Raw genomic sequence first — 27,448 nt, forward strand, 5'->3', positions numbered from 1 at the left:
TTGAGTGGTTTAAGGGAAAACATTTAAATGTCTTGGAATGGCCTAGTCAAAGCCCAGACCTCAATCCAGTTGAGAATCTGTGGTATGACTTAAAGATTGCTGTATACCAGCGGAACCCATCCTACTTGAAGGAGCTGGAGCAGTTTTGCCTTGAAGACTGGGCAAAAATCCCAGTGGCTAGATGTGCCAAGCATATAGAGACATGCCCCAAGAGACTTGCAGCTGTAATTGCGGCAAAAGGTGTCTCTACAAAGTATTGACTTTGGGGTGAATAGTTATGCACAAGTGTTTTTTGTCTTATTTCTTGTTTGTTTCACTAGAAAAAATAAACAAAATCGGAAAAATGCCAAGGGGGCGAATACTTTCACAAGGCACTGTAGCCCCGGTGTAGGAAACTGTTGTTCATTATGTTGATATATTCAACTAAGGAAAAGTACATGACTCATATTAAAAGGAAATTACTGTGCTGCATTGTAGAGTGTTTTATGGAGATATAGACACCATTAATTAAGTGTGTGTGTGTGTGTGTGTGTGTGTGTGTGTGTGTGTGAAACTCACCGTGGTTTCGTCTTCATGCAGAACCTGGTCGTACCCACTCAGTGCCACACAGAAGATAATGGCTGTCACGTCCTCAAAGCAGTGTATCCATTTCTTCCTCTCCGACCTCTGACCTCCCACATCAAACAGCCTATGGAACACACACCATCCATTACATGTGCACAGAAAAACCAAAAGCAACCAGAGGATCACATACTGTAGTATAAAGTATACAGGAAAGTATACAGTGTCAGTACAATATCTACCACATACAGTCAGTCTGACATAGCAAAAACACATTGGTATGGCATATCTCTATTCATTTTGAAATTGCTCCCACTTATAGTTTGAGTAACATAGCTACTGTAATTTTCCCATTGAGGTTAGGCTCATGCACAGATTTCCAACCCCTCCCTAAATCTGAAGAACAATGGATTTCAAAGGGTTTGCTGCCACAGGCCAGCAAACAGAAGGCTGTAGAGGTCTCTGTACTGTAGATACAGCATTTCAGGTCAGGGGCTGGGCACACTCACAACTGCTGGGGTTACTGGAACAGGTCTGGGAAAGGACAACAGTCCAGTACCACGAGACTAGAACATTCTTTAGTACCGGAACACTACATTAGCCCTCGCAAAAAGCCTGTCAGAGAGCAAGTTTTAGGATCAGGAATTAATGGAACATCAAAGCCTGACAGTCCTGCACTGTTTTATACATATTATATTAAAGGCCCAGTGCAGTCAAAAACGTGATTTACCTGTGTTTTCTATATATTTACACACTGAGGTTGGAAAAATACTGTGAAATTGTGAAAATTATTATAATGCCATTTTAGTGTAAGAGCTGTTTGAAAAGACGGCCTGAAATCTCAGCCTGTTTTGGCATGATAGATATTTTGCCCTGCCTGTTGACATCACCACGCAGTAAATTAGTTAATAGACCAATAAGAGAGCTCCAAACCTCTCTGCCAATAACAGCTAGTTTTCAGTTTTCAGTTTAGACCACTCCTAGAAATCCAATCAAAATTATTGCTTGAGAAATGTAAAACAATCATAGTAAGGTACTTAATTGTTACCAAGAAATGATTTAATAGAGATAAAAATGGCTGAATTGGACCTTTAACACATTATTTTCATAATGTATTTTTTGTTCTCAATCAGCTGACTGAGTCAGAGAAGGAGATGAACAAAGAGCTGCTTTGTGCTAGCAGGCCCTTTAGGCAGGCAGGCAGGAAGGCTGCTGTGTGAGGAGCAGAGGAAAAATACAAGCCCTATGTTTTGTGATAGAAAAACAACTGATATTAACATGATCATGTTAAACCAAGCTAAATGGAAAGGAAAGGGGAATACCTAGTTAGTTGTGCAACTGATTGCATTCAACTGAAATGTGTCTTCCGCATTTAACCCAACACCTCTGAATCAGAGAGGTGCGAGGGGCTGCCTTAATAGACAATCACATCTTCGGCGCCCGGGAAAGGGTGGGTTAACTGCCTTGCTCAGGGGCAGAACAACAGATTTTTACCTTGTCAAAAAACAAGCTGAATTGGGGATTTTAATTGCACATCCCGCTTTTTCAATGTACATCCCACAAAGAATGAGTAATATAATGAATTGGTAGCACTAGATTTTACAGTGCATTAAATACCACAAAATATCCAGGTAATACTTAATGATTTAAACTTAAATAGTATGTCTTCAGGTTTGGCGGGTCTAGAATAATTAACTAGAGATTATAATTTAAATATAGATTCAGTCACAGCTCCTTTTCTCCCAGCGCTCTGTGCTGATCCCAGTGCTCATTCATTTAAAAAAAGAAAATGTTAATTGCCATGGTATAATAATGAAAAAAAATGAATCTAGGGTACAATCCATGTATGACACATCATAATCACCATTTAACCACACATACTTTAGCTACAGAAGAATACCGTTTACACAACCAGGTCTCAGAGCATTTCGTATGATTCTGTATGTAAATCCGAGACACTTAGTATGATATGTTATGTTTCGTATGGTATGTATTCATTTGGGGATGTCCATCACCCATTTCGTATGATATATTGTGAATTACAATTCATATTATTTGTTCCGAATTTGCAAAATGTACAATGTTATGAATTTGCAAAACGTATGATATGTTGTGAATTCTAGCTAAGTGGCTAATGTTTGCAAGCTGGCTAACGTTAGCTAGGCTAGGTTTAAGGTTACATTTAGGAGTTATGTTAAAGGGTTAAGGTCAGGGTTAAGGGAAGGGTTAGCTAACATGCTAAGTAGTTGAAAAGTAGCTAAAAAGTAGTAAGTAGTTGAAAAGTTGCTAATTAGCTTACAAAAGTTTCCCGTGATGAGATTCAAGCTTGCAACTTTTGGGTTGCTAGACATTCGCGTTATACGCCCACCCAACCACCCTACTTTTGTCTTTGCCTTAAGTGACCATCTGTCTTGTGCAACCATACCAAACGTAACCTATCATACTAATTAGTGTCCCAGATTTACATTTCTATGTTACGTCTAGTCTATGAGACTAGACGTCTAGTCATGGTTCCATGAAAAGGTCAACGTAAATGCAGCATAACCAGTTGGAATATATATATATTTTTAAATCATTAAGTAGTTAGAGTAGAGAGATATTTGAGGAAGAAGAGGAGCACTGAGCCAATGTCTTACCTGAAGTGCAGGTTCTTGAAGACGAAGTGAGTTTCTACAATGCCAGTGGTCTTGACTCGGGTTCTGAGGATGTCCTGCTCTGTGGGCTGGTAGTCAGGTGCACCGATCCGGTCTAAACTGTCTAGGTAGCTGAGGAAAGACAGAGGCCAGTTAGGATCAATCCATTGGACTAAACTGTAAGGACTGAAACAGGGCCTCTGTGTAATTCTGGGTCAAGTACACACTGGTTTTCATTGCACCACAGAACTAAATTAAGTGATTCAAATCATTGATTGGAGAGATAGTAGTCTGGCCTAAAACCCAGAGGACTAGACAACATTGGAATTTGAAGGGCTGGAACAGTGCACTCCAGTTACGAGGCCAATAATGGACATTTTAGACAGGAAATATCAAAGACTGGTCTATTGCTCAAAATATAGCACAACATCAGCTAGAGCAGCTGGGATTGCTTAGGACTGGGTGCAAATCTACTGCTCCACATGCAGGAGTGGTGACGATCAATATAAGGGGAAATAGACAAGGATGACAACCCAGGAAAAACAAGCTGTAACTCCCTCTGTGTGGAGAGGATCATACATCACACCCAAGACTAACCGACAGTCAGCACCCAGTAATGTGGTAGAGGTTCATCACACCCAAGACTAACCAACAGTCAGCACCCAGTAATGTGGTAGAGGTTCATCACACCCAAGACTAACCAACAGTCAGCACCCAGTAATGTGGTAGAGGTTCATCACACCCAAGACTAACCAACAGTCAGCACTCAGTAATGTGGTAGAGGTTCATCACACCCAAGACTAACCAACAGTCAGCACCCAGTAATGTGGTAGAGGATCATCACACCCAAGACTAACCAACAGTCAACACCCAGTAATGTGGTAGAGAGGTTCATCACACCCAAGACTAACCAACAGTCAGCACCCAGTAATATGGTAGAGTTTCATCACACCCAAGACTAACCAACAGTCAGCACTCAGTAATGTGGTAGAGGTTCATCACACCCAAGACTAACCAACAGTCAGCACCCAGTAATGTGGTAGAGGATCATCACACCCAAGACTAACCAACAGTCAGCACCCAGTAATGTGGTAGAGGTTCATCACAACCAAGACTAACCAACAGTCAGCACCCAGTAATGTGGTAGAGGTTCATCACACCCAAGACTAACCGACAGTCAGCACCCAGTAATGTGGTAGAGGATCATCACACCCAAGACTAACCAACAGTCAGCACCCAGTAATGTGGTAGAGGTTCATCACACCCAAGACTAACCAACAGTCAGCACCCAGTAATGTGGTAGAGAGGTTCATCACACCCAAGACTAACCAACAGTCAGCACCCAGTAATGTGATAGAGAGGTTCATCACACCCAAGACTAACCAACAGTCAGCACCCAGTAATGTGGTAGAGGTTCATCACACCCAAGACTAACCAACAGTCAGCACCCAGTAATGTGGTAGAGAGGTTCATCACACCCAAGACTAACCAACAGTCAGCACCCAGTAATGTGGTAGAGGTTCATCACACCCAAGACTAAACAACAGTCAACACCCAGTAATGTGGTAGAGAGGTTCATCACACCCAAGACTAACCAACAGTCAGCACCCAGTAATGTGGTAGAGGTTCATCACACCCAAGACTAACCAACAGTCAACACCCAGTAATGTGGTAGAGAGGTTCATCACACCCAAGACTAACCAACAGTCAGCACCCATTAATGTGGTAGAGGTTCATCACACCCAAGACTAACCAACAGTCAGCACCCAGTAATGTGGTAGAGGATCATCACACCCAAGACTAACCAACAGTCAGCACCCAGTAATGTGGTAGAGGATCATCACACCCAAGACTAACCGACAGTCAGCACCCAGTAATGTGGTAGAGGATCATCACACCCAAGACTAACCAACAGTCAGCACCCAGTAATGTGGTAGAGATTCATCACACCCAAGACTAACCAACAGTCAGCACCCAGTAATGTGGTAGAGAGGTTCATCACACCCAAGACTAACCAACAGTCAGCACCCAGTAATATGGTAGAGGTTCATCACACCCAAGACTAACCAACAGTCAACACCCAGTAATGTGGTAGAGAGGTTCATCACACCCAAGACTAACCAACAGTCAGCACCCAGTAATGTGGTAGAGGATCATCACACCCAAGACTAACCAACAGTCAGCACCCAGTAATGTGGTAGAGAGGTTCATCACATCCAAGACTAACCAACAGTCAGCACCCAGTAACGTGGTAGAGGATCATCACACCCAAGACTAACCAACAGTCAGCACCCAGTAACGTGGTAGAGGATCATCACACCCAAGACTAACCAACAGTCAGCACCCAGTAATGTGGTAGAGAGGACAATTAAACTGACACACACGTATATTACATCCAAACATCTTCTCTCCCTTCATCTGTGTTTTATGTGTAATGGTGTCATTCACTGATCTGTGTCCAGTTGATCTTCATCTGTGAGACTTCGCTGGGAAGCTGCAATATTTGGCAGCAGTGTGTTAACATTCCACCCTGGCCACTGGCCTGGTGACACGACCCAATGTGGGGGGCACTTCCACTGCACAACACAACCCTACACTGCACGGAGCCGCAGTACGGTATGTTGCTGAATGCTTTTAAATGATTGTACACGTGAAATGTTTGATAAATGACTAACACAAGCCGATGTTCAGTGGTAAATGTGCTGCATCCGTTGCCAAGCTCTCTGTTTGAGTGGCAGGCTGCCCAGCACTAATGCAGCTCATTAACAGTAGTGCCTATGGCTGTGTCCATAGTACTGCTTCCCTGTTCATAATATAAGGAGAGGGTCAGAGAAAATAACACAGGGAGAAAGAAAGAAAGAAAGAAAGAAAGAGAGGATGGAGGCAGGCCAGGGAGATAGAGGAAGAGCAGTGGGGGAGACCTATTATGCAACTGCTGGAAGTGGAATGAGATGTCATATCTCTACAAAGTGTGTCCAAAGCTAACACTGACATGGCCATTTAAATTCAGATGAAACTTCTCCATAGAGCAGATTCACCCTGCCCTGCCATAACAGGCCAGCCCACCTGCACAGAGAGATGAAGTAAACCTCACTGCATCCAGGGGGCGACATCAACACAACAGGGAACACAGTCATTACTGTCAATTAATGTTTGATTCATGCACATCTTATTCATACCACAATATCAGTTCTTACAACATATCAACCAGCCCTAACAAAAAGCACATTTCCCCTCTATAAGTTATTCTTCTAAACCAAAAGAGCATAAACAAGATATAATGAGAATATAGGTTACAGCTCCTCCTTACTGTTTAAATATTACAAGGTAGCACACTCTCCTCTGCCACCCTCTCTGTCTGTCCCCTCTTTGTCCATCACTGATTTGTTATCTCTCTCTCTCCTTTCTACCTTCCATTCCTCCTATCTGTGTTTGCCTCTCTCCCCATTATGATGTATTGTTTATCCTCAAATAAAAACTGCCAATGCAAATTTCAGCTGGCTATATAAGAGGGATTTCCATGAAGGACTGTGAGTGGTAACTTGTACAGTCTAGTCTCATACAATAGTGTCATAGTTTCATTGCCGTCTACTTTGGAACAGAAAGAGCACAGTCCAATGAGGAGTAAGCAGCAGAACATGTCTACGTGTGTTTACTCCTCTGCCATGACACAATTAACATTTCTATCCTACTGGATATCAGCGTGGTCTGAATTAAATATGATTTCTGACTTATCTTCCAGCCAAACCTCACTTGAAATATTTACTGGAGTTCATTAAACTAACATCCATATTGTCCACCAATAACTAACACGATGAAAACAATCCCAAGGGATTGGGTTCTGTGGGGTTCTGTGGCTCTGAGACCCAGTGGTGCTGTAAGCGTCATGCTCTCCCTACCAATATGAATAGTGATGAGGTTCTATCTATGCTGGGAGGATAAGACTGGGTCATCTGGGGTCTGTTGAAATGGTGTAGAGGTGGGGTGCGTAGGAGGGGGCTCTCTTTTGTATGGGGGACTCATCTGTCCCTTACTACTGGCTCCCTGCCAGTAAACTCCCCCCCAAACACACCCTCCACCCTTCTCTCTCTCTCCCCCTTTCCCCTCCTCCTCATTGTCCAGCTTGAGTGCTCTGCATGGCAAATCCTCTCAGCACCATGCCTGCTGTCGGCTGCTTCCAATCACTCCACAGGCTGGTGTTGGAGAGGGAGGAGAGAAGGAGGAAAGGAGAGAGGGAGGGGAGCAGGGATGGTTGATGTGGCGGGAAAGAAAGGAGTTGGTGAGATCAATGGGAGGGAAATAGCAAGGAAAGAGGTGGCGCTAAAGAGAGCGATTCACAGAAAAAAAGAGAGTTCAGAAAGTAGAGGGCCGAAAGAGGAGAACAGAGAAAACAGAGAGAACTAAGTGTCCTGTGGTATACCTGGGGTTGCAAAATTCTGGAAGCTTTCAATAAATTCTCTGGTTTCCCCAAAATTCCAGTTGGAAGATTCTCGGCATAGGCGAAATTGCCACGAGGGATTGCCACTAGGGGGACATGTCAGAACAGGTTGATTCGTCCCCCAAAGTAATTTCTTAAAAATAAATATGAGTAACTCTTCATATTAGAATTAATGACAATATGAGTGAAATATTATTAATACATTTTTTGGTTTGAGGCCCCCCAGATAGAATATGAACACGTGATAAGGAATGGTAAAATGTGTAGAATTGCAGGAGATCAGTAAGAAATGTGGAGATCGGAAAGAAATGACACTACTGTAGCCAAATATCTTATTCAGAATTTTTTTTTAAGCATGAAATGATCTGGCATGATGATGGTTTGATCAATTATACATTTTTAAAGCCTTTATTTTGTGTTTTTTTGCCCAAAGTCGACCTTTAAAGTAACTGTCCCATTTTTTCAGATTCCTATGAAATATGATCTATTAACTAATTACAATAGGAGTGAAATCATTTTCCTTCTAAAAAATTATAATGAAGTATGTTATAAAGCAGCTTTTCTGTGTTGGAATGGTGTGGGCGTACCCCAACAACAGAATGGTGTGGGCATACCCCAACAACAGAATGGTGTGGGCATACCTCAACAACAGAATGGTGTGGGCATACCTCAACAACAGAATGGTGTGGGCATACCCCAACAACAGAATGGTGTGGGCATACCCCAACAACAGAATGGTGTGGGCATACCTCAACAACAGAATGGTGTGGGCATACCCCAACAACAGAATGGTGTGGGCATACCCCAACAACAGAATGGTGTGGGCATACCTCAACAACAGAATGGTGTGGGCATACCTCAACAACAGAATGGTGTGGGCATACCCCAACAACAGAATGGTGTGGGCATACCCCAACAACAGAATGGTGTGGGCATACCTCAACAACAGAATGGTGTGGGCATACCCCAACAACAGAATGGTGTGGGCATACCCCAACAACAGAATGGTGTGGGCATACCTCAACAACAGAATGGTGTTGGCATACCTCAACAACAGAATGGTGTGGGCATACCCCAACAACAGAATGGTGTGGGCATACCCCAACAACAGAATGGTGTGGGCATACCCCAACAACAGAATGGTGTGGGCATACCCCAACAACAGAATGGTGTGGGCATACCTCAACAACAGAATGGTGTGGGCATACCTCAACAACAGAATGGTGTGGGCATACCTCAACAACAGAATGGTGTGGGCATACCTCAACAACAGAATGGTGTGGGCATACCCCAACAACAGAATGGTGTGGGCATACCCCAACAACAGAATGGTGTGGGCATACCCCAACAACAGAATGGTGTGGGCATACCCCAACAACAGAATGGTGTGGGCATACCCCAATATTAGAATGGTGTGGGCATACCCCAAAAACAGAATGGTGTGGGCATACCCCAACAACAGAATGGTGTGGGCATATAACGATGATTAAAAAGATGAATACAAGTAGATCAATGATTAAAAAGATGAATACCAGTAGACGATGATTAAAAAGATGAATGCGAGTAGACCTATAATTAAAAAGATGAATGCGAGTAGACCGATCATTAAAAAATTAATGCGAGTAAACCGATCATTAAAAAGATTCATACGAGTAGACCCATGATTAAAAAGATTCATACGAGTAGACCCATGACTAAAAAGATTAATACGAGTAGACCCATGACTAAAACGATTAATACGAGTAGACCCATGATTAAAAAGATTAATACGAGTAGACCCATGATTAAAAAGATTAATACGAGTAGACCCATGATTAAAAAGATTAATACGAGTAGACCCATGATTAAAAAGATTAATACGAGTAGACCCATGATTAAAAAGATTAATACGAGTAGACCCATGATTAAAAAGATTAATACGAGTAGACCCATGACTAAAAAGATTAATACGAGTAGACCCATGATTAAAAAGATTAATACGAGTAGACCCATGACTAAAAAGATTAATACGAGTAGACCCATGACTAAAAAGATTAATACGAGTAGACCCATGATTAAAAAGATTAATACGAGTAGACCCATGACTAAAAAGATTAATACGAGTAGACCCATGACTAAAAAGATTCATACGAGTAGACCCATGATTAAAACGATTAATACGAGTAGACCCATGACTAAAAAGATTAATACGAGTAGACCCATGATTAAAAAGATTAATACGAGTAGACCCATGACTAAAAAGATTCATACGAGTAGACTGCTGATTGCCCAGCTCATCCTCCTCAGCATTTTTTAAACAGTCTGTTTGAGATTCAAGTTTGAGGTGGGGTTTTTTGAAGTGTTTTCCCATTTATATTTTGGCCACAAATACGAGTGTAGGATGAGTCAACAACATTATTTAGGTATGAGTTAACAGAATTAACTTTTAAAAGTACGATTTTCACTGGACAGTTACTTTAAAACTAACAGTTTCTCTTAGCCTCAAAGCAAAATGTTTAGAGTAGCAGGAAATTCTCAATGCAAAATTATCATGGCAAAAAACAAAAGAATTGCATAACAATCTATAAAACAACACGTTTCTCTCTGCCACATGGAACATTTTGCATAATTGCAGGAAGTCTGTTTACCCCTCCTACCCCTCATGTTTGTTGGGGTTGGGGGGCCTTCCACATAGGGAGTGGGGATGAGCCACACATGGTAACAACTTATCTGATGGGCCTCTGGCAAAGTTTGTGGTAAATCACAGCACTGCTTCTGCGATGCTGATGGGTGGTGAGCTCTGTAGCACAAAATGGCTGCCATGTATGATCTAGTTGGGAGCTATGATATATGCTTTTTAAATTGTATTTTTTATTCTTTAAATAGCAACATATTATTTCAATTGATGAGAAGAACAATGTGTACTTTGACTACAAATCTTAAAATGGTGCTTTTGGTAAACATACTCCTCACAAGAGCACTGTCTGAGAACACACTTTACCAGTGTAATAAATGTGCACATTGAAACTAAATGGGTCACAAATGAAGAGCATCCACACACTGATAATATATCACTGAGGTCATATCCAGGGCCACAGAGAGAGAGAGGGGAGAGAGAGAGAGACTGCTCTGAGTACCATGACTCTTAACTCTACATATCATGTGGGCTGCTTTCATATGTCAAAAGACATTGATAGACATATCCATCCATATCACCTCAAAGTGTTATGCAACAATTCTATAATGCTGATCCGGACAAAACTGAATTCGTCTTGAATGAAATCCTGGACTACCAGTAATCAAACATCATTCCTAAATGCTATGACATTTACAACACAATTAATTGTGTTCCATGTAAATGTGAAATAAATGTGTTTCGTGACCTTTCGCAGGACACACTAATATAAATGAATTTTCTCAGGAATGCAATACTATGGGCTTAAGCCACCTCAGAGAAGCTGAGCAACTCGCTACTGGCTATGTCCTTTAATCATTCCCTCTCTATCCTGCTCCAGTCTACAGTGTCACAGTGTATCACTGCTGCTCTACATGCTGTTGTTCTCCACACTAGTCTTCAGGTTTGGGTAGGTTACTTTCTAAAAGTATTAGTTTACAGTTCTGTCCAAAATTGTAATCAATAACATAACTTTTGGATTACCCAAACTCAGTAACGTAATCGGATTAATTTCAGTTACTTTCAGATTACTTTCCAGCAACTTAGATTTTTTAACCAGCCCAATTGTTTTGCGATTGTTGCTAAAATCACACCAACAAAACACAAAATAACAGATGAGCATGCTTTGTAATGTTTCTAAAAACAATACATCTATTACTAGTAAGAAGTAATGTGGTACATTGTTTAATTTAATATTTTATGACTCGAGTATATTTTTAACCAAAATATCACAGATGAGACAAAAATGTTCACCTGCCCTTTTAATGGTTACCGTGGTAATGTGACTCAAGTCATGTTTGTGCCTGTGAGATTGAGAGCATGGCTCCATTCCAAACATGTTATTTTTATCCCCTCAGCCCTCACAATAGCCCCTTTTCCTCTGGGGAATCCCCATCGAAACCGGATGCAATTTGTTTGCCATCTTAAGTGGAGGTCCAATTCACAAACGTTGCCCCCTCGGCCCTCAATTTAGCTTGACGGAGCGAGTGAAAAACTTTGATCACTTGTGGGGTTGATATGACCAACAATTCATGATGCTAGCTTGCTAAAAAAGATATATATACAAATTACATAGATTTTAGCATTGGCAAATTGGTTTAGTCTCGTAGTGAGGAGCCTATAAAACGTAGTTAGCTTCATAAACATATTTTTGGGAATTCTGAAATGTATTGGAATAAATGACCAAACTATAAAACTAGCTTGCCAGCTATGGGTAGCTAACTGACAGAATTGTTAGCTAGCTAGGTACATTAATAGCTATAGGTTCATTGTCTTTAAGCACAACTTCAAGATTTCCACCAAGGACGTTGCCTCTCCAAACATCTCTCCCTCTCCAAACACTCGGATGTAAAACGTCATTCAAAGGATGAGGGTTTAGGGCCAAGGGCTGTCTACTTTGAGTTTGGACTGCAGCCCCTGACTAGTAGCCGCATTGTCTTCTCTTCCCTAGCGGTTGAAACTTAAACATTGAAAAACAACATAGCTTGTGAACAAAACAATGTAAATAGCCAAGAAACACAAGGACAAAGTCCCACTTCAGTAGACTTTCGTTTCAAGCAAAATAGACTGACGTTTATGCCTGTGCGCAGCACTCTTAAAAATGAATCCTTCACTTAGTTGTTCATGTGCGCACAGTCCCCAGTCAGGCAGTGTTGAAGCTCGAGGTGGGATAGGCTATAGGAACAAAACGGCAGAAATACTTTGAAAACAGCTACTGCAGCATTTATTTAGCTATAACTGTAATCATACTTGACGATTTTTCTTCACAAATGCGAGGGAAATGCTCACACTGTAGAGCCCTGTCCACCAGCCAACATGGCTGGTGAAATAGACATCTTACCCACCAATGCCAAAATCTACCCGCATTGTCATTTGGTGAGGGCCGGTTATTAATTTTAGGCCCTGATCATACATACACTACAGGTCAAAAGTTTTAGAACACCTACTCATTCAAGGGTTTATCTTAATTTTTTTAAACTATTTTCTAAATACTAGAATGATAGTGAAGACATCACAACTACGAAATAACACATATGGAATCATGTAGTAACCAAAAATGTGTTAAACAATTCAAAATATACTTTATATTTGATACTCTTAAAATAGCCACCCTTTGCATTGATGACAGCTTTGTACACTCTTGGCATTCTCTCAACCAGCTTCACCTGGAATGCTTTTCCAACAGCCTTGAATGAGTTCCCACATATGCTGAGCACTTGTTGGCTGCTTTTCCTTCACTCTGAGGTCCGACTCATCCCAAACCCTCTCAATTTGGTGGAGGCCAGGTCATCTGATGCAGCACTCCATCACTTTCCTTCTTGGTAAAATAGCCCTTACACAACCTGGAAGTGTGTTGGGTCATTGTCCTGTTGAAAAATAAATGATAGTGGGACTAAGTCCAAACCAGATGGGATGGTGTATCGCTGCAAAATGCTGGTGGTAGCCATGCTGGTTAAGTGTGCCGATTAATTCTAAATATTTCAGAGTGACACCAGCAAAGCACCCCCACACCATAACACCTCCTCCTCCATGCTTCACGGTGGGAAATACACATGCAGAGATCATCTTTTCTCCCACACCGTGTCTCACAAAGACAGCGGTTGGAATAAGAAATCACAAATTTGGACTCCAAATTTCCACCAGTCTAATGTCCATTGCTCGTAAGTCTCTTCTTATATTTGGTGTCCTTTAGTAGTGGTTTCTTTGCAGCAATTCAAAAGGCACTCGCACATCAGAGCAATCGTTTTTGCAGGTGCAGCAATTCGACCATGAAGGCCTGATTCACATAATCTCCTCTGAACAGTTGATGTTGAGATGTGTCTGTTACTTGAACTCTGTGGGATGCAATTTCGGAGGCTGGTAACACTAAAGAACTTCTGAACATTCCTGTGGCTGTCCTCATGAGAGCCAGTTTCATCATAGCGCTTGATGGTTTTTGCGACTGCACTTTAAAAAAACTTTCAATGTTCTTGACATTTTTCCTATTGACTGACCTTCATGTCTTAAAGTAATGATGGACTGTCATTTCTCTTTGCTTATTTGAGCTGTTCTTGCCATAAAATGGACTCTGTCTTTTACCAAATAGGGCTATCTTCTGTATACTCCCCCTACCTTGTCACAACACAACTGATTGGCTCAACACATTAAGGAGGAAATAAATTCCACAAATTAACTTTTAAGAAGGTAGACCTGTTCATTGAAATGCATTCCAGGTGACGACCTCATGATGCTGGTTGAGAGAATGCCAAGAGTGTGCAAAGCTGTCATCAAGGCAAAAGGTGTCTATTTGAAGAATCTCAAATATAAAATGTATTTTTATTTGTTTAACACTTTTTTGGTAACTACATGATTCCATATGTTATTTCATTGTTTTGATATATTCACTATTATTCTACAATGTAGAAATGAGTAAAAAATAAAGAAAAACCCTAAAATGATTAAGTGTTCTAAAACTTTTGATCGGTAGTGTGTGTTTGATACCAATTGATTTACAACCTAGCACAGGAATTTACCAATTCACTTTGGGCCTCAAACTACTTTGTCTATAAAACACAAAATAGTTGCTTCATATTTGTTGTATATGACTAATGTCACATGGACATCAATTCATGTAGTAAATGGATGACATTTATGTATGTGTGATCCATAAACACTTTCATCGATTGGAGCAGAGTAATGAGAGTTGTATTGATCCTGCAGCACTAGGTCCTCCTATGGGGGGCAGTAGAGGTAAAGTAGTACTCACTATTGGGCAGAGTCATTGAGCTGGTATTCTCGGGCGCGGCTGAAGCACTCCTGGATGCCGGAGTCAGACCACAGGCGGATCATAGCCCCCAGGAGCTCAGGAGAGTAGGGCTCAGTGTCCTCCATACGACTCACCACATCACACACCATCTTAGCATCAGCCTGAGGAGGGAGAGGAACAACAGGTACATTATACATAGCACCTTTAATACAGTACATTTACATATTTGTCATTTAGTAACCATTCTTATCCAAAGAGACTTACAGGAGCAATTATGGTTAAGTACCTTGCTCAAGGGCACATTGACAGATTTTTCACTTAGTCAGCTCAGGGATTTGAACCAGCATCTTTTCAGTTACTTTCCCAACACTCTTAACCACTAGGCTACCTGCCGCCCAATACACACAAGCCTGTAGAGAGGAAAACATCAGCCTGTAGAAAGGAACAGATATAGCACTCACATTAAGTATCCATATCACAATACAATCAGAGAGGTATTTCCTTTGCAAAGATAATACTTCTAAAATTACAGTGTAATTAGAAAATACCCGTACGAAAAACAATTGCAGTTAGAGTGCAGTATAACTGTAGAACACTGCAAATATTGCGTCCAAAATCCTTTTTTTTTACTGCAGTAATTGTGCAGTGTAACTGCAGTTACAGTGCACTATAATTGCAGTTTCACTGCAGTACACTGCAGTTATTCTGCAATTACTGAGTCCAAAACACCACAGCCGACTGCAGTTACTGCAGTTTCAAAACGGCAATCTTTTTTTGTAAGGGTAGAGATATCTAAATCTAGGAGCTGAAATGAAATAACTGTTTTTCATTCCACTAGTGTCTACAAATGCAAAGGTTACAGGAGAGGAGCATCCTGGAAGGAGTGATCCTGCCTTCCCTGCATAACCCCAAAAACTAGTCACGAATCACAATGTCCCGAACTGAGCACTGGGTCTGGGAAAGTGTTTCAGCCCTTATTACTGACCCCCCACTGCCTGGCTAGAGAGTTATGCAACAGTGACTCAATTACAGGCTGAGCGTCCTGTGTGTGTGTGTGTGTGTGTGTTTATGGACCACTACTCTGCCTCTCATCTCTGCAGCTGCTAATCCCACCGACATCCTGTGGGCTCCGCTCCTAGTCCATATTGAAATGGAACAACCACCCACCAACCCACCCTGAGTATTGGAGCGTGATAACATAGTAGTGTAGGGAGTCATTGACCCGTGTGCCCTCTCTGAATGACCATGTGCAGTTGACACCCACCAGAGTTTGATCGACAGGCTCTAGTATGTGCTGGGACATGCTACAGCTTTCACACAGCAGCTGCTGCCTGTTTGTCACTCACAGCACCAATCAGGTCCCTAGTTACCAACAGAGTAAAGGTCATGGGCGTCACTAAGAAGGGAAAAAAACTCCTCAGCCTCTATGTTTCTCCAGCTGCTGCTGCTGCTCTGAAGCTGATAAATACCCAGAATCATTGATAATGATCTACACACCGGATACACATTGGTCTGCTCACACACAAACCTACAGTGGGGCAAAAAAGGAATTTAGTCAGCCACCAATTGTGCAAGTTCTCCCACTTAAAAAGATGAGAGAGGCCTGTAATTTTCATCATAGGTACACTTCAACTATGACAGACAAAATGAGAAAAAAAATTCCTGAAAATCACATTGTAGGATTTTTAATTAATTAATTTGCAAATTATGGTGGAAAATAAGTATTTGGTCACCTACAAACAAGCAAGATTTCTGGCTCTCACAGACCTGTAACTTCTTCTTTAAGAGGATCCTCTATCCTTCACTCGTTACCTGTATTAATGGCACCTGTTTGAACTTGTTATCAGTATAAAAGACACCTGTCCACAACCTCAAACAGTCACACTCCAAACTCCACTATGGCCAAGACCAAAGAGCTGTCAAAGGACACCAGAAACAAAATTGTAGACCTGCACCAGGCTGGGAAGACTGAATCTTCAATAGGTAAGCAGCTTGGTTTGAAGAAATCAACTGTGGGAGAAATTATTAGGATATGGAAGACATACAAGACCACTGATAATCTCCCTCGATCTGGGGCTCCATGCAAGATCTCACCCTGTGGGGTCAAAATGATCACAAGAACGGTGAGCAAAAATCCCAGAACCATACGAGGGGAGGAATGGGCCAAAATACCAGCAACAGTGTGTGAAAACCTTGTGAAGACTTACAGAAAACGTTTGACCTCTGTCATTGCCAACAAAGGGTATATAACAAAGTATTGGGATAAACTTTTGTTATTGACCAAATACTTATTTTCCACCATAATTTGCAAATAAATTCATTAAAAATCCTACAATGTGATTTTCTGGATTTTTTTCTCTCATTTTGTCTGTCATAGTTGAAGTGTACCTATGATGAAAATTACAGGCCTCTCTCATCTTTTTAAGTGGGAGAACTTGCACAATTGGTGGCTGACTAAATACTTTTTTCCCCCACTGTACCTGCAATCTCCTCTATAATGGTGGACAGGATGAGGCATGCAAAAAAATAACAGTGCTTTCTCCCTTCCTCTAATCTCCTCACGTGCTCAACACTTCCCTTCCTTACATAATTGCCCTGATGTCATTCTCACTTCTTTATGTAGCATTGGTCCAAAGTTACACTAACACAAAGCCATGCAGTGTCTGCAGCCAAGGTCCTGAAAAGAGCGTTTTGTTCCTTTTAGCAGGAGAGCTGGGCAGCTTAGCTGTGACAAAGCCCAGCATTTTAGGTCAGACTCACTCTGCAGTCCTAACCTGGGGAAAGAGGCTAGACCAGCCAACTGAGCAAGGAGAGGGAGGAACACTTCAACCAAAATCAGCACAAAAACAAGCGTGAGAAATAGAGAATAGCTTTGATAAGGGGAGAGAGAGAAAATGAGAATCAGGTTGGAATTGCCAATTTGGTATCTCAGGAGATTCTCTCTATGCCATACAGTATTTTCCCTGGTGGGAGAGAGAGACTGCTGTGTTCACATCAACACGAAAAGCCTGGGGACATCTGGAACCCAGCACAGGAGAAGTGACAGGAACTGCTATCACCATTAAGGTCTGACACACTAAAATACATCTCAGTGGGAGATAAACTGAGATGAGGAAACCAAGAAGCTCCAGCTATAATATTACCACCTGTATTTCATACTAGGGGAGAGTGTGGTAAGTTGAGTCAAATGGTTAGTTGAGCCACCCCTTGTTTCTCGGAAACCATATACAAAAGTAACCATGTGACCAAATATTTATGAAGATGTCATATTTTCATGGAGTCTGTGAAGAAACCACATGGAAAAAGTGGTAAGCAAGTTAGGTCCAAAACACAGATTTTTACCAAGTCAAATGAATGTATTGTGTTACAGGTTTCATGATGCTCGTATCTAAACCAAAGTAGATACATAATTTGGGGTCTCTATAAGCGTCAATAAGAGGTCCTAAATCTGAAAAAAAATAACCCTTTCTGTGGGTTATATGGGTTCTTTCTCGGTGCCCATAGAAAAACCCTTTCTGGTTCCAGGTAGAACTCGTTTATGTTTCATGTAGAACTATTTGTGTAAAGGGTTCCACATGGAACTCAAAAGGGTTCTACCTGGAACCAAAAGGGTTCTACCTGGAACCAAACAAGGTTCTTCAAAGGGTTCTACCTGGAACCAAAAAAGTCCTTCAAAGGGTTATCCTATCGGAAAGACGAAAAACTTTAAAAAGTTCTAGATAGTACCTTTTTTTCTAAGAGTGTAGCATGAAAGTGCATCCTTGTAGCTGTGTGGACAAAAGTAGTCAACATGTTTGCCATGCGGTAAGTTGAGCCAATGTCTACCATGCCTCATACAAATGACTACATTTAGTCAGTTCTATGCATAATACACATCGTAGTGCATTTGTATTGTTACAGGCAGACATCATCATGTCCAGTGTATACAGACGTAAAACAAGCCGGGGCTAACCCCCCTTCAGGTTCTTGTGAGAACAGCAAAGGAAGTAAGAAAAGGGAGATGTCCATTTGAGCAGCAGCAAGGGCTAAATAAAATAGACTGAATGACACTGAAGAGGTACATTGACAAAAAAGAAAAACATGTAGCTGTGTGAAACAAGGCTATGACAGAGCAGGTACATAAGGTCAGGTACATAAGGTACATAAGGTCATTTCAGCCCCCTTAGTTGCCTCAAATGTAGAGAAATTGGCACATCGAAACAACATCCCTTACCCATACAACTGGTCAAGAAATGGAAGGGTAAGTCATATTGAACAGCGAGATCTATATTTGAATGTAGGCATACATTTAAGATATACAATATACCACACCCCCATTCCATGAATTAAACTTTGACCTACCAGCACCATCACCCACTGTCACAGGACACTATCACCCACTTATCCCAAGGCAGCTCAACTGACCTTGTCCCGATGCTCAAATTACCCCATTCCCGGGTTAAGTTGTACCAAGAGACAACTTTTTTCGACAAGCTATGTTTTCAAAACAGTTATATTTACAAGAATTCTGGTTATTTCCAGGAATACACAACATCTTAAAACATATATGTCTTTGTTAGAAAGAATACTATATTTCCCTTGACGTAGTGGCGCTGAATGTAAAAAAGGCTCTCTGTCTCCTAGTAAGCCTAACCTTTAAGTACAGGCCCTGTGAACTCAGTTGGATGGAGCCCTGTAGGCCACACCTCCTCCACTATAGACGGTTTCAACAGTCAAAACAAAAACAAATCCACGCACGGCCTGATAGGAACGATCTCCACTGACCCCTGACTGATATAAACTCAAAAATTTATCTCCAACTGACACCCACTGCCTCTGACTCAGATTGCCTCCACACTCCACATCCATTCAACTGTTCAAAAGGCAGCTTAGGGCCACATCCCTGTGTCATCTCCCACTACTGGCCCTTAGAGAAGGCCACACATTTTATCAGGCCTTTATTGTCCAGCAGTCAAGCATAATATGGCGGTTGAACACTAGAAAACTGTTTTGTGCGACTCAGATGTTCTCATGATATTGGACGGCTAACCATCTTACAATAAAAATGGACACATACTGTTTATGTGCTGTAGGCCCACAGGCAGTAACTTGTCCAGAACATTTTGAATGGAATGGCCAATGCAAGGTGGAAGTTTTCAATATAGTGAAGACATCAACACTATGAAATAACACATTTGGAATCATGTAGTAACCCAAAAAGTATAAAAGAAATTAAAATATACTTTATATTTTAGATGATTCAAAGTAGCCACCCTTTGCCTTGATGACAGCTTTGCAAACTCTTGGCATTCTCTCAACCAGCTTCATGGGGAATGCTTTTCCAACAGTCTTGAAGGAGTTCCCACATATGCTGAGCACTTGTTGGCTGCTTTTCCTTCATTCTACGGTCCAACTCATCCCAAACCATCTCAATTGGGTTGAGGTCAGGTGATTGTGGAGGCCAGGTCGTCTGATGCACCACTCCAGCACCCTCCTTCTTGGTCAAATAGCCCTTACACAGCCTGGAGGTGTGATTTGGGTCATTGTCCTGTTGAAAAACAAATTATAATGGGACTAAGCGCAAACCAGATGGGATGGCGTATCGCTGCAGAATGATGTGGTAGCCATACTGGTCAATTGTGCCTTGAATTCTAAATGAATCCATGATAGTGTCACCAGCAAAGCACCCCCACAGCATCACACCTCCTCCTCCATGCTTCACGGTGGAAACCACACATGCGGAGATCATTTGTTCACCTACTCCTTTTCTCACAAAGACACGGCGTTTGGAACCAAAAATCTCAAATTTGGACTCATCGGACCAAAGGACAGATTTCCACCGGTCTAATGTCCATTGCTTGTGTTTCTTGGCCCAAGCAAGTCTCTTCTTATTATTGGTGTCCTTTAGTAGTGAAGCAATTCGTAGTGAAGCAATTAGTAGTGAAGCAATTCGACCATGAATGCTTGATTCACGTCATCTCCTCTGAACAGGGGGGGGGGGCTCCTGAGTGGCGCAGCGGTCTAAGGCACTGCATCTCAGTGCTAGAGGCATCACTACAGACCCTGGCTCGATTCTAGGCTGTATCACAACGGCCGAGATTGGGAGTCCCATAGGGCAGCGCACAATTGCCCAGTGTCATCTGGGCTGGGGTAGGCTGTCAATGTAAATATGAATTTGTTCTTAACTGGCTTGCCTAGTTAAATAAAGGTTCAATTAAAAAACATACTAATAAAAACAGTTGAACTCTGTGCAGCATTTATTTGGGCTGCAATTTCTGAGTCTGGTAACTCTAATGAACTTATCCTCTGCAACAGAGATACAGTTGAAGTGGGAAGTTTACATACAAAGGTTGGAGTCATTCAAACTTGTTTTACAACCACTCCACAAATTTCTTGTTAACAAACTATAGTTTTGGCAAGTCGGTTAGGACATCTACTTTGTACATTACACAAGGAATTTTTTCAACAATTATTTACAGACAGATTATTTCACTTATAATTCACTGTATCACCATTTCATTGGGTCAGAAGTTTACATACACTAAGTTGACTGTGCCTTTAATGTGTTTAAGCCAATCAGTTGTGTTGTGACAAGGTAGGGGGTGGTATACAGAAGATAGCCCTATTTGGTCCATATTATGGCAAGAACAGCTCAAATAAGCAAAGAGAAATTACAGTCCATCATTACTCTAAGACATGAAGGTCAGTCAATCTGGAACATTTCACGAGATTTGAAAGTTTCTTCAAGTGCAGTCACAAAAACCATCAAGCGCTATGATGAAACTGTCTCTCATGAGGACAGCCACAGGAAAGGATGACCCAGAGTTACAGTTGAAGTCGTAAGTTTACATACACCTTAGCCAATTACATTTAAACTCAGTTTTTCACAATTCCTGACATTTAATCAGAGTAAAAATTAGAATCACCACAGTTAGCATCACCACTTTATTTTAAGAATGTGAAATGTCAGAATAATAGTAGAGAGAATTATTTCTTTCAGCCTTTCATCACATTCCCAGTGGGTCAGAAGATTACATACAGTCAATTAGTATTTGGTAGCGTTGCCTTAAAATTGTTTAACTTGGGTCAAATGTTTTGGGTAACCTTCCACAAGCTTCCCACAATAAGTTGGGTGAATTTTGCCCCATTCCTCCTGACAGAGCTTGTGTAACTGAGTCGGGTTTGTAGGCCTCCTTGCTCACACACGCTTTATCAGTTTTGCCCATAAATTTTCTGTGGGATTGAGGTCAGGGCTTTGTGATGGCCACTCCAATACCTTGACTTTGTTGTCCTCAAGCCATTTTGCCACAACTTTGGAAGTATGCTTGGGGTCATTGTCCATTTGGAAGACCCATTTGTGACCAAGCTTTACCTTCCGGACTGATGTCTTGAGATGTTGCTTCAATATATCCACATAATTTTCCTACCTCATGATGCCATCTGTTTTGTGAAGTGCACCAGCCCCTCCTGCAGCAAAGCAACCCCACAACATGATGCTGCCACCCTCGTGCTTCACGGTTGGGATGGTGTTCTTCAGCTTGCAAGCCTCCCCCTTTTTCCTCCAAACATAACAATGGTCATTATGGCCAAACAGTTCTATTTTTGTTTCATCAGACTTATGGCTGTTCTGGAGCAGTGGCTTCTTCCTTGCTGAGTGGCCTTTCAGGTTATGTCGATATAGGACTTGTTTTACTGTGGATATAGATACTTTTGTACCTGTTTCCTCCAGCATCTTCACAAGGTCCTTTGCTGTTGTTCTGGGATTGATTTGCACTTTTTGCACCAAAGTACATTCATCTCTAGGAGACAGAACGCATCTCCTTCCTGAGCGGTATGACTGCTGCATCGTCCCATGGTGTTTATACTTGTGTACTATTGATTGTACAGATGAATGTGGTACCTTCAGGCGTTTGGAAATTGTTCCCAAGGATGAACCAGACTTGTGGTCTACAATTTATTGTGGGAAGCTGATGTTACAGGCGAAACCCAGATAAAAATCCAATCAGGAAGTGCCCCATATTTTGAAAGCGCTGTATGCCAATGACTCCTTATATGGCTGTGAATGGGCTACGAATGAGCTTACGCTTTCTACGTATTCCCCAAGGTGTCTACAGCATTGTGACGTCTTTTTACGTATTTATGTTGAAGAATAGCCGTAAGGGACCACATTGAGCAAGTGGTCACATGATGGCTCCCGCAGAAAATCTTGCGTAAAGTACAGCGGTAGCCATTATTCCAATCGCTTCTAATGAGAAACCAATTGTCCCGGTGGATATATTATCGAATAGATATGTGAAAAACACCTTGAGGATTGATTCTAAACAACGTTTGCCATGTTTCTGTCGATATTATGGAGCTAATTTGGAAAAAAGTTTGGCATTGTAGTGACCGCATTTTCCGGTCGATTTCTCAGCCAAACGTGAAGAACAAACGGAGCTATTTCGCCTACAAAAATAATATTTTTGTAAAAAAGGAACATTTGCTATCTAACTGGGAGTCTCCAGAGTGAAAACATCCAAAGTTCTTCAAAGGTAAATGATTTAATTTGATCGCTTTTCTTATTTTCGTGAAAATGTTGCCTGCTGCTAGCAGGGCATAGTGCTATGCTAGGCTATGATAAACTTACACAAATGCTTGTCTAGCGTTGGCTGTGAAGCATATTTTGAAAATCTGAGATGAAAGTGTGATTAACAAAAGGCTAAGCTGTGTCTCAATATATTTCATTTGTGATTTTCATGAATAGGAAGATTTTCTAGGAAGATTTATGTCCGTTGCGTTATGCTAATTAGTGTCAGATGATGATAACGGGCCCGTTCACGGGCTGGGAGTCACTACAGGATAAGAAGGAAAGAAATTCCACAAATGAACTTTTAACAAGGCACACCCGTTAATTGAAATGCATTCCAGGTGACTACCTCATGAAACTGAAAAATTGTAAAAAATAAAGAAAAACCCTGGAATGAGTAGGTGTGTCCAAACTTTTGACTGGTACTGTATACACTATGGTTCAAAAGTTTGGGGCCACTTAGAAATGTCCTTGTTTTTTAAATAAAAGCACATTTTTGTCCCTTAAAATAATATCAAATTGATCAGAAATGCAGCATAGACATTGATCAGAAATACAGTGTAGACATTGTTAATGTTGTAAATTACATTTGTAGCTAGAAAAGGCTGATTTTTATGGAATATCTACATAGGCGTACATAAGCCCATTCATTACCAGCAACCATCACTCCTCGGTCCAATGGCACGTTGTGTTCGCTAATCCAAGTTTATCATTTTAAAAGGCTAATTGATCATTAGAAAACCCCTTTCAAATATGCTAGCACAGCTGAAAACTGTTATACTGATTAAAGAAGCAATACAACTGGCCTTCTTTAGACTACTTAAGTATCTGGAGCATCAGCATTTGTGGGTTCGATTACAGGCTCAAAATGGCCAGAAACAAAGAACTTTCTTCTGAAACTCGTCAGTCTATTCTTGTTCTGAGAAATGAAGGCTATTCCATGCAAGAAATTGCCAATAAACTGAAGATCTTGTACAACGCTGTGTACTACTCCCTTCACAGAACAAAGCAAACTGTCTCTAACCAGAATAGAAAGAGGAGTGGGAGGCCCCGGTGCACAACTGAGCAAGAGGACAAGTACATTAGATTGTCTAGTTTGAGAAACAGATGCCTCAAGTTCTCAACTGGCAGCTTCATTAACTTCTTGGTGACAGAGGCCAGTATTTTCACATCCGGATGAGATGCATGCCCAAATTCAACTGCCTCCTACTCATCCCCAGAAGATAAGATATGCATATTATTAGTAGATTTGGATAGAAAACTCTGAAGTTTCTAAAACTGTCTTTGAGTATAACAGAACTTATGTAGCATGCGAAACCCCAAGGACAAACCATTCAGATTAGTTTTGTTTTGAGGTCACTCTTTTCAATGGGATTTCATTGGGTATGCTGATTTCTAAGGGACCTTCTTGCAGTTCCTACCGCTTCCACTGGATGTCACCAGTCGTTAGAAATTGGTAGAGGTTTTTCCTTTGTGTAATGAAGAAGTACCCCTGTTCAAAACGAGGGTCACTTCAAGTGTACTGTTAGATAGATGCACGTGACCAGAAAGGTAGAGTCAGTTTGTTTTCTTCCTGTATTGAACACAGATCATCCCGTCTTCAATTTTATGGATTATTTACTTTAAAAAATACCTAAAGTTGTATTACAAAAGTAGTTTGAAATGTTTTGGCAAAGTTTACAGGTAACTTTTGAGATATTTTGTAGTCACGTTGCGCAAGTTGGAACCGGTGTTTTTCTGGATCAAACGCGTCAAATAAATGGACATTTTAGATATATATCGACGGAATTAATCGAACAAAAGGACCATTTGTGATGTTTATGGGACATATTGGAGTGTCAAAGGTAAGGCATGATTTATATTTTTATTTCTGCGTTTTATGTTGCGCCTGCAGGGTTGAAATACGTTTTCTCTCTTTGTTTACGGAGGTGCTACCCTCAGATAATAGCATTGTTTGCTTTTGCCGAAAACCCTTTTTGAAATCTGACATGTTTGCTGGATTCACAACGTGTAGCTTTAATTGTATCTTACATGTGTGATTTCATGAAAGTTAAGATTTTTATAGTAATTTATTTGAATTTGGCGCTCTGCATTTTCACTGGCTTTTGGACAGGTGGGACGCTAGCGTCACATATCCCAGAGAGGTTAAATAGTACCCACAAAACACTCTTAACATCAACAGTGAAGAAGGGACTCCGGGATGCTGGCCTTCTAGGCAGAGTTGCAAAGAAAAAGCCATATCTCAGACTGGCCAATAAAAATAAAAGATTAAGATGGGCAAAAGAACACAGAGACTGGACAGAGGAACTAGCCTAGAAGACCAGCATCCCAGAGTTGCCTCTTCACTGTTGTGTTGCGGGTACTATTTAATGAAGCTGCCAGTTGAGGACTTGTGAGGTGTCTGTTTCTCAAACTAGACAATCTAATGTACTTGTCCTCTTGCTCAGTTGTGCACCGGTGCCTCCCACTGCTCTTTTTATTCTGGTTAGAGCCAGTTTGCGCTGTTCTGTTAAGGGAGTACTTTGAGTCAAAGTATCAAGATAATACCGTCCAAAATAATATTGCGATATGTAACTGTACTGATTTTTTCCCCCATCACTCTCTCATTTTTATTTTGCTTCATAGAATGACGCACACATGGATAATGGGGACTGTGATTGCCTATTGAATTTAAAATCAGCTTCAAACAAACACATCATAGCGATTCATTATCACCCCTGTGCCAGGCTGGGGAGAATAGAGCAATCTTCATCAGCATTCATTCATTAGAGAGAAGCAGGCTCCCTTTAAAGGGATGCTGAGGGATTTGAATAATGTATCTCCCTCTCTCGCTCCATGAAAAAGAGACGGTACACATTCCTTACTCCCCCTGAATCCCAAATTGACATTTTCCAAAGTGAAAAGAAGAAAAGCCGTGCGGCCAATACAGGGAAAGCCTGATAGCACCTTAATGCATAAACCTCATCCCACCTTTGTAGTGAGGAAACCTACGAACCATGAAATGTAAAATTATTAGTGTGAACTATGGTGCATTTTAAACTCCATGGGCCAGTCTAGTCAAGGTGGCCTCCATTTGTTTAGTGCCAACGCAGCGACAGAGGTGACCTTTCCTTCCTAATTAGAGCAGGGCCATCAGAGGCGATCTACTTCCTGCTGAGATATAAGGTCCCTGGTCCCTCCCTGAGCCTGGCTGCACCCTGCCTGCTCCCTGCTCCTGTGTGGGTCCACATCAAACAGGTGACTTCCTGCCTGCCCTTCTCACCCAGCCCTGTGAGATCCAGTACCAGCACCACTACTCCCCAGCACCAGCACAGATTAGCATTAAAAGCCCACAAAGTGCCTGTTTATTGGTATTGTAATATACCCTTCTCAGACTGTATCACCACAACACCCCATGTTCTAATGTACTCCCATTCTTAGCTACTGTTATCTTATCTTAAAAAATACACATTTTGATCACAGTTCAAAATTGAGGATTAGGATAGTGATGCGGATAAAGGGGTGCAGGTTAATTTTTAGGTTTCATGCAGTACTATACTATTATGGTCCCAGATCTGTTATGTTTGCCATAACCAATGACCATACAGTAGGACTTGGCTATACAGCACAAACAGATCTGGGACTAGGCTAATAGGCTTGTACTTTTCCCCCGGGTTACACAACTTCCTGTTCCACTGTAACAGTCTGTGTGGTGGGTGAGCTGAACAGCACTCCACTCCACTGATGATCCTGAGAGACTGCACAGTAATTATGAACAGTCAGGTGCTGGACATTATGCACAGATGGCTATCCATCACTGAGGGTTAATTATCCCAATGTGTGTGTGTGTGTGTGTGTGTGTGTGTGTGTGGTCATGATCACTTGGCTGGCTCTGTCAGCAGCTGCTGCTCAGGCCTCATGGTCCACTACTCAAGGTACTGTACAGGGAGCCTCTGTGGCAGACACCTGCTCTGAGTTCTTCAGATGGAGAGATGCTACTCTGATTACAGCAGAACCACAGCAGAGGCTGTTTAACCACCCCCGGAGCCTCCACTACGGGTCTAGAACGGATAAGGATACAGCAAATATTGATCACTTCCGTTTATGGCTCTCCCTTTACTGCATGTTGTGTACTGTACAGTAACTATACAGAGGGATGAGGGCTCTGTGGACAAACCGTCATGTCACATTACAATTAAACAGTGGGTTGCTTCCTCTTCCTCTCCCAGGAGAGACCGGTGGTCTGATCCAATTTCCTGAGACCAAGCTCTGATATTACATGAACAATTATTTTCATAAACAATTACTGTAGGGCCCTATAAAATATGTTTTTCTCTCCCAACATGCATTTTTTCCCCATTTAGTTTTTCCAGGTTTCAGTTTTTTCAGGGTT

General features: G+C 41.5%; 1 protein-coding gene across 2 annotated transcripts in view; it reads right to left on the reverse strand.

The window, feature by feature from the left end:
* LOC109867380 (guanine nucleotide-binding protein G(o) subunit alpha) overlaps positions 1-27,448 on the reverse strand; it is a 125,836-nt gene that overhangs the window by 14,316 nt on the left and 84,072 nt on the right. For both annotated transcript variants that reach the window (XM_020456521.2, XM_020456522.2), the window contains exons 4-6: positions 14,532-14,692; positions 3,198-3,326; positions 559-688 (exon numbers count right to left, since the gene is read on the reverse strand). In XM_020456521.2, coding sequence (XP_020312110.1) covers positions 559-688; positions 3,198-3,326; positions 14,532-14,692 — 420 coding nt within the window. The remainder of the gene's footprint in view (positions 1-558; positions 689-3,197; positions 3,327-14,531; positions 14,693-27,448) is intronic.

Source organism: Oncorhynchus kisutch, linkage group LG22 (assembly GCF_002021735.2).
Source record: "Oncorhynchus kisutch isolate 150728-3 linkage group LG22, Okis_V2, whole genome shotgun sequence".
In the NCBI taxonomy this organism is placed as follows: Eukaryota; Metazoa; Chordata; class Actinopteri; order Salmoniformes; family Salmonidae; genus Oncorhynchus; species Oncorhynchus kisutch.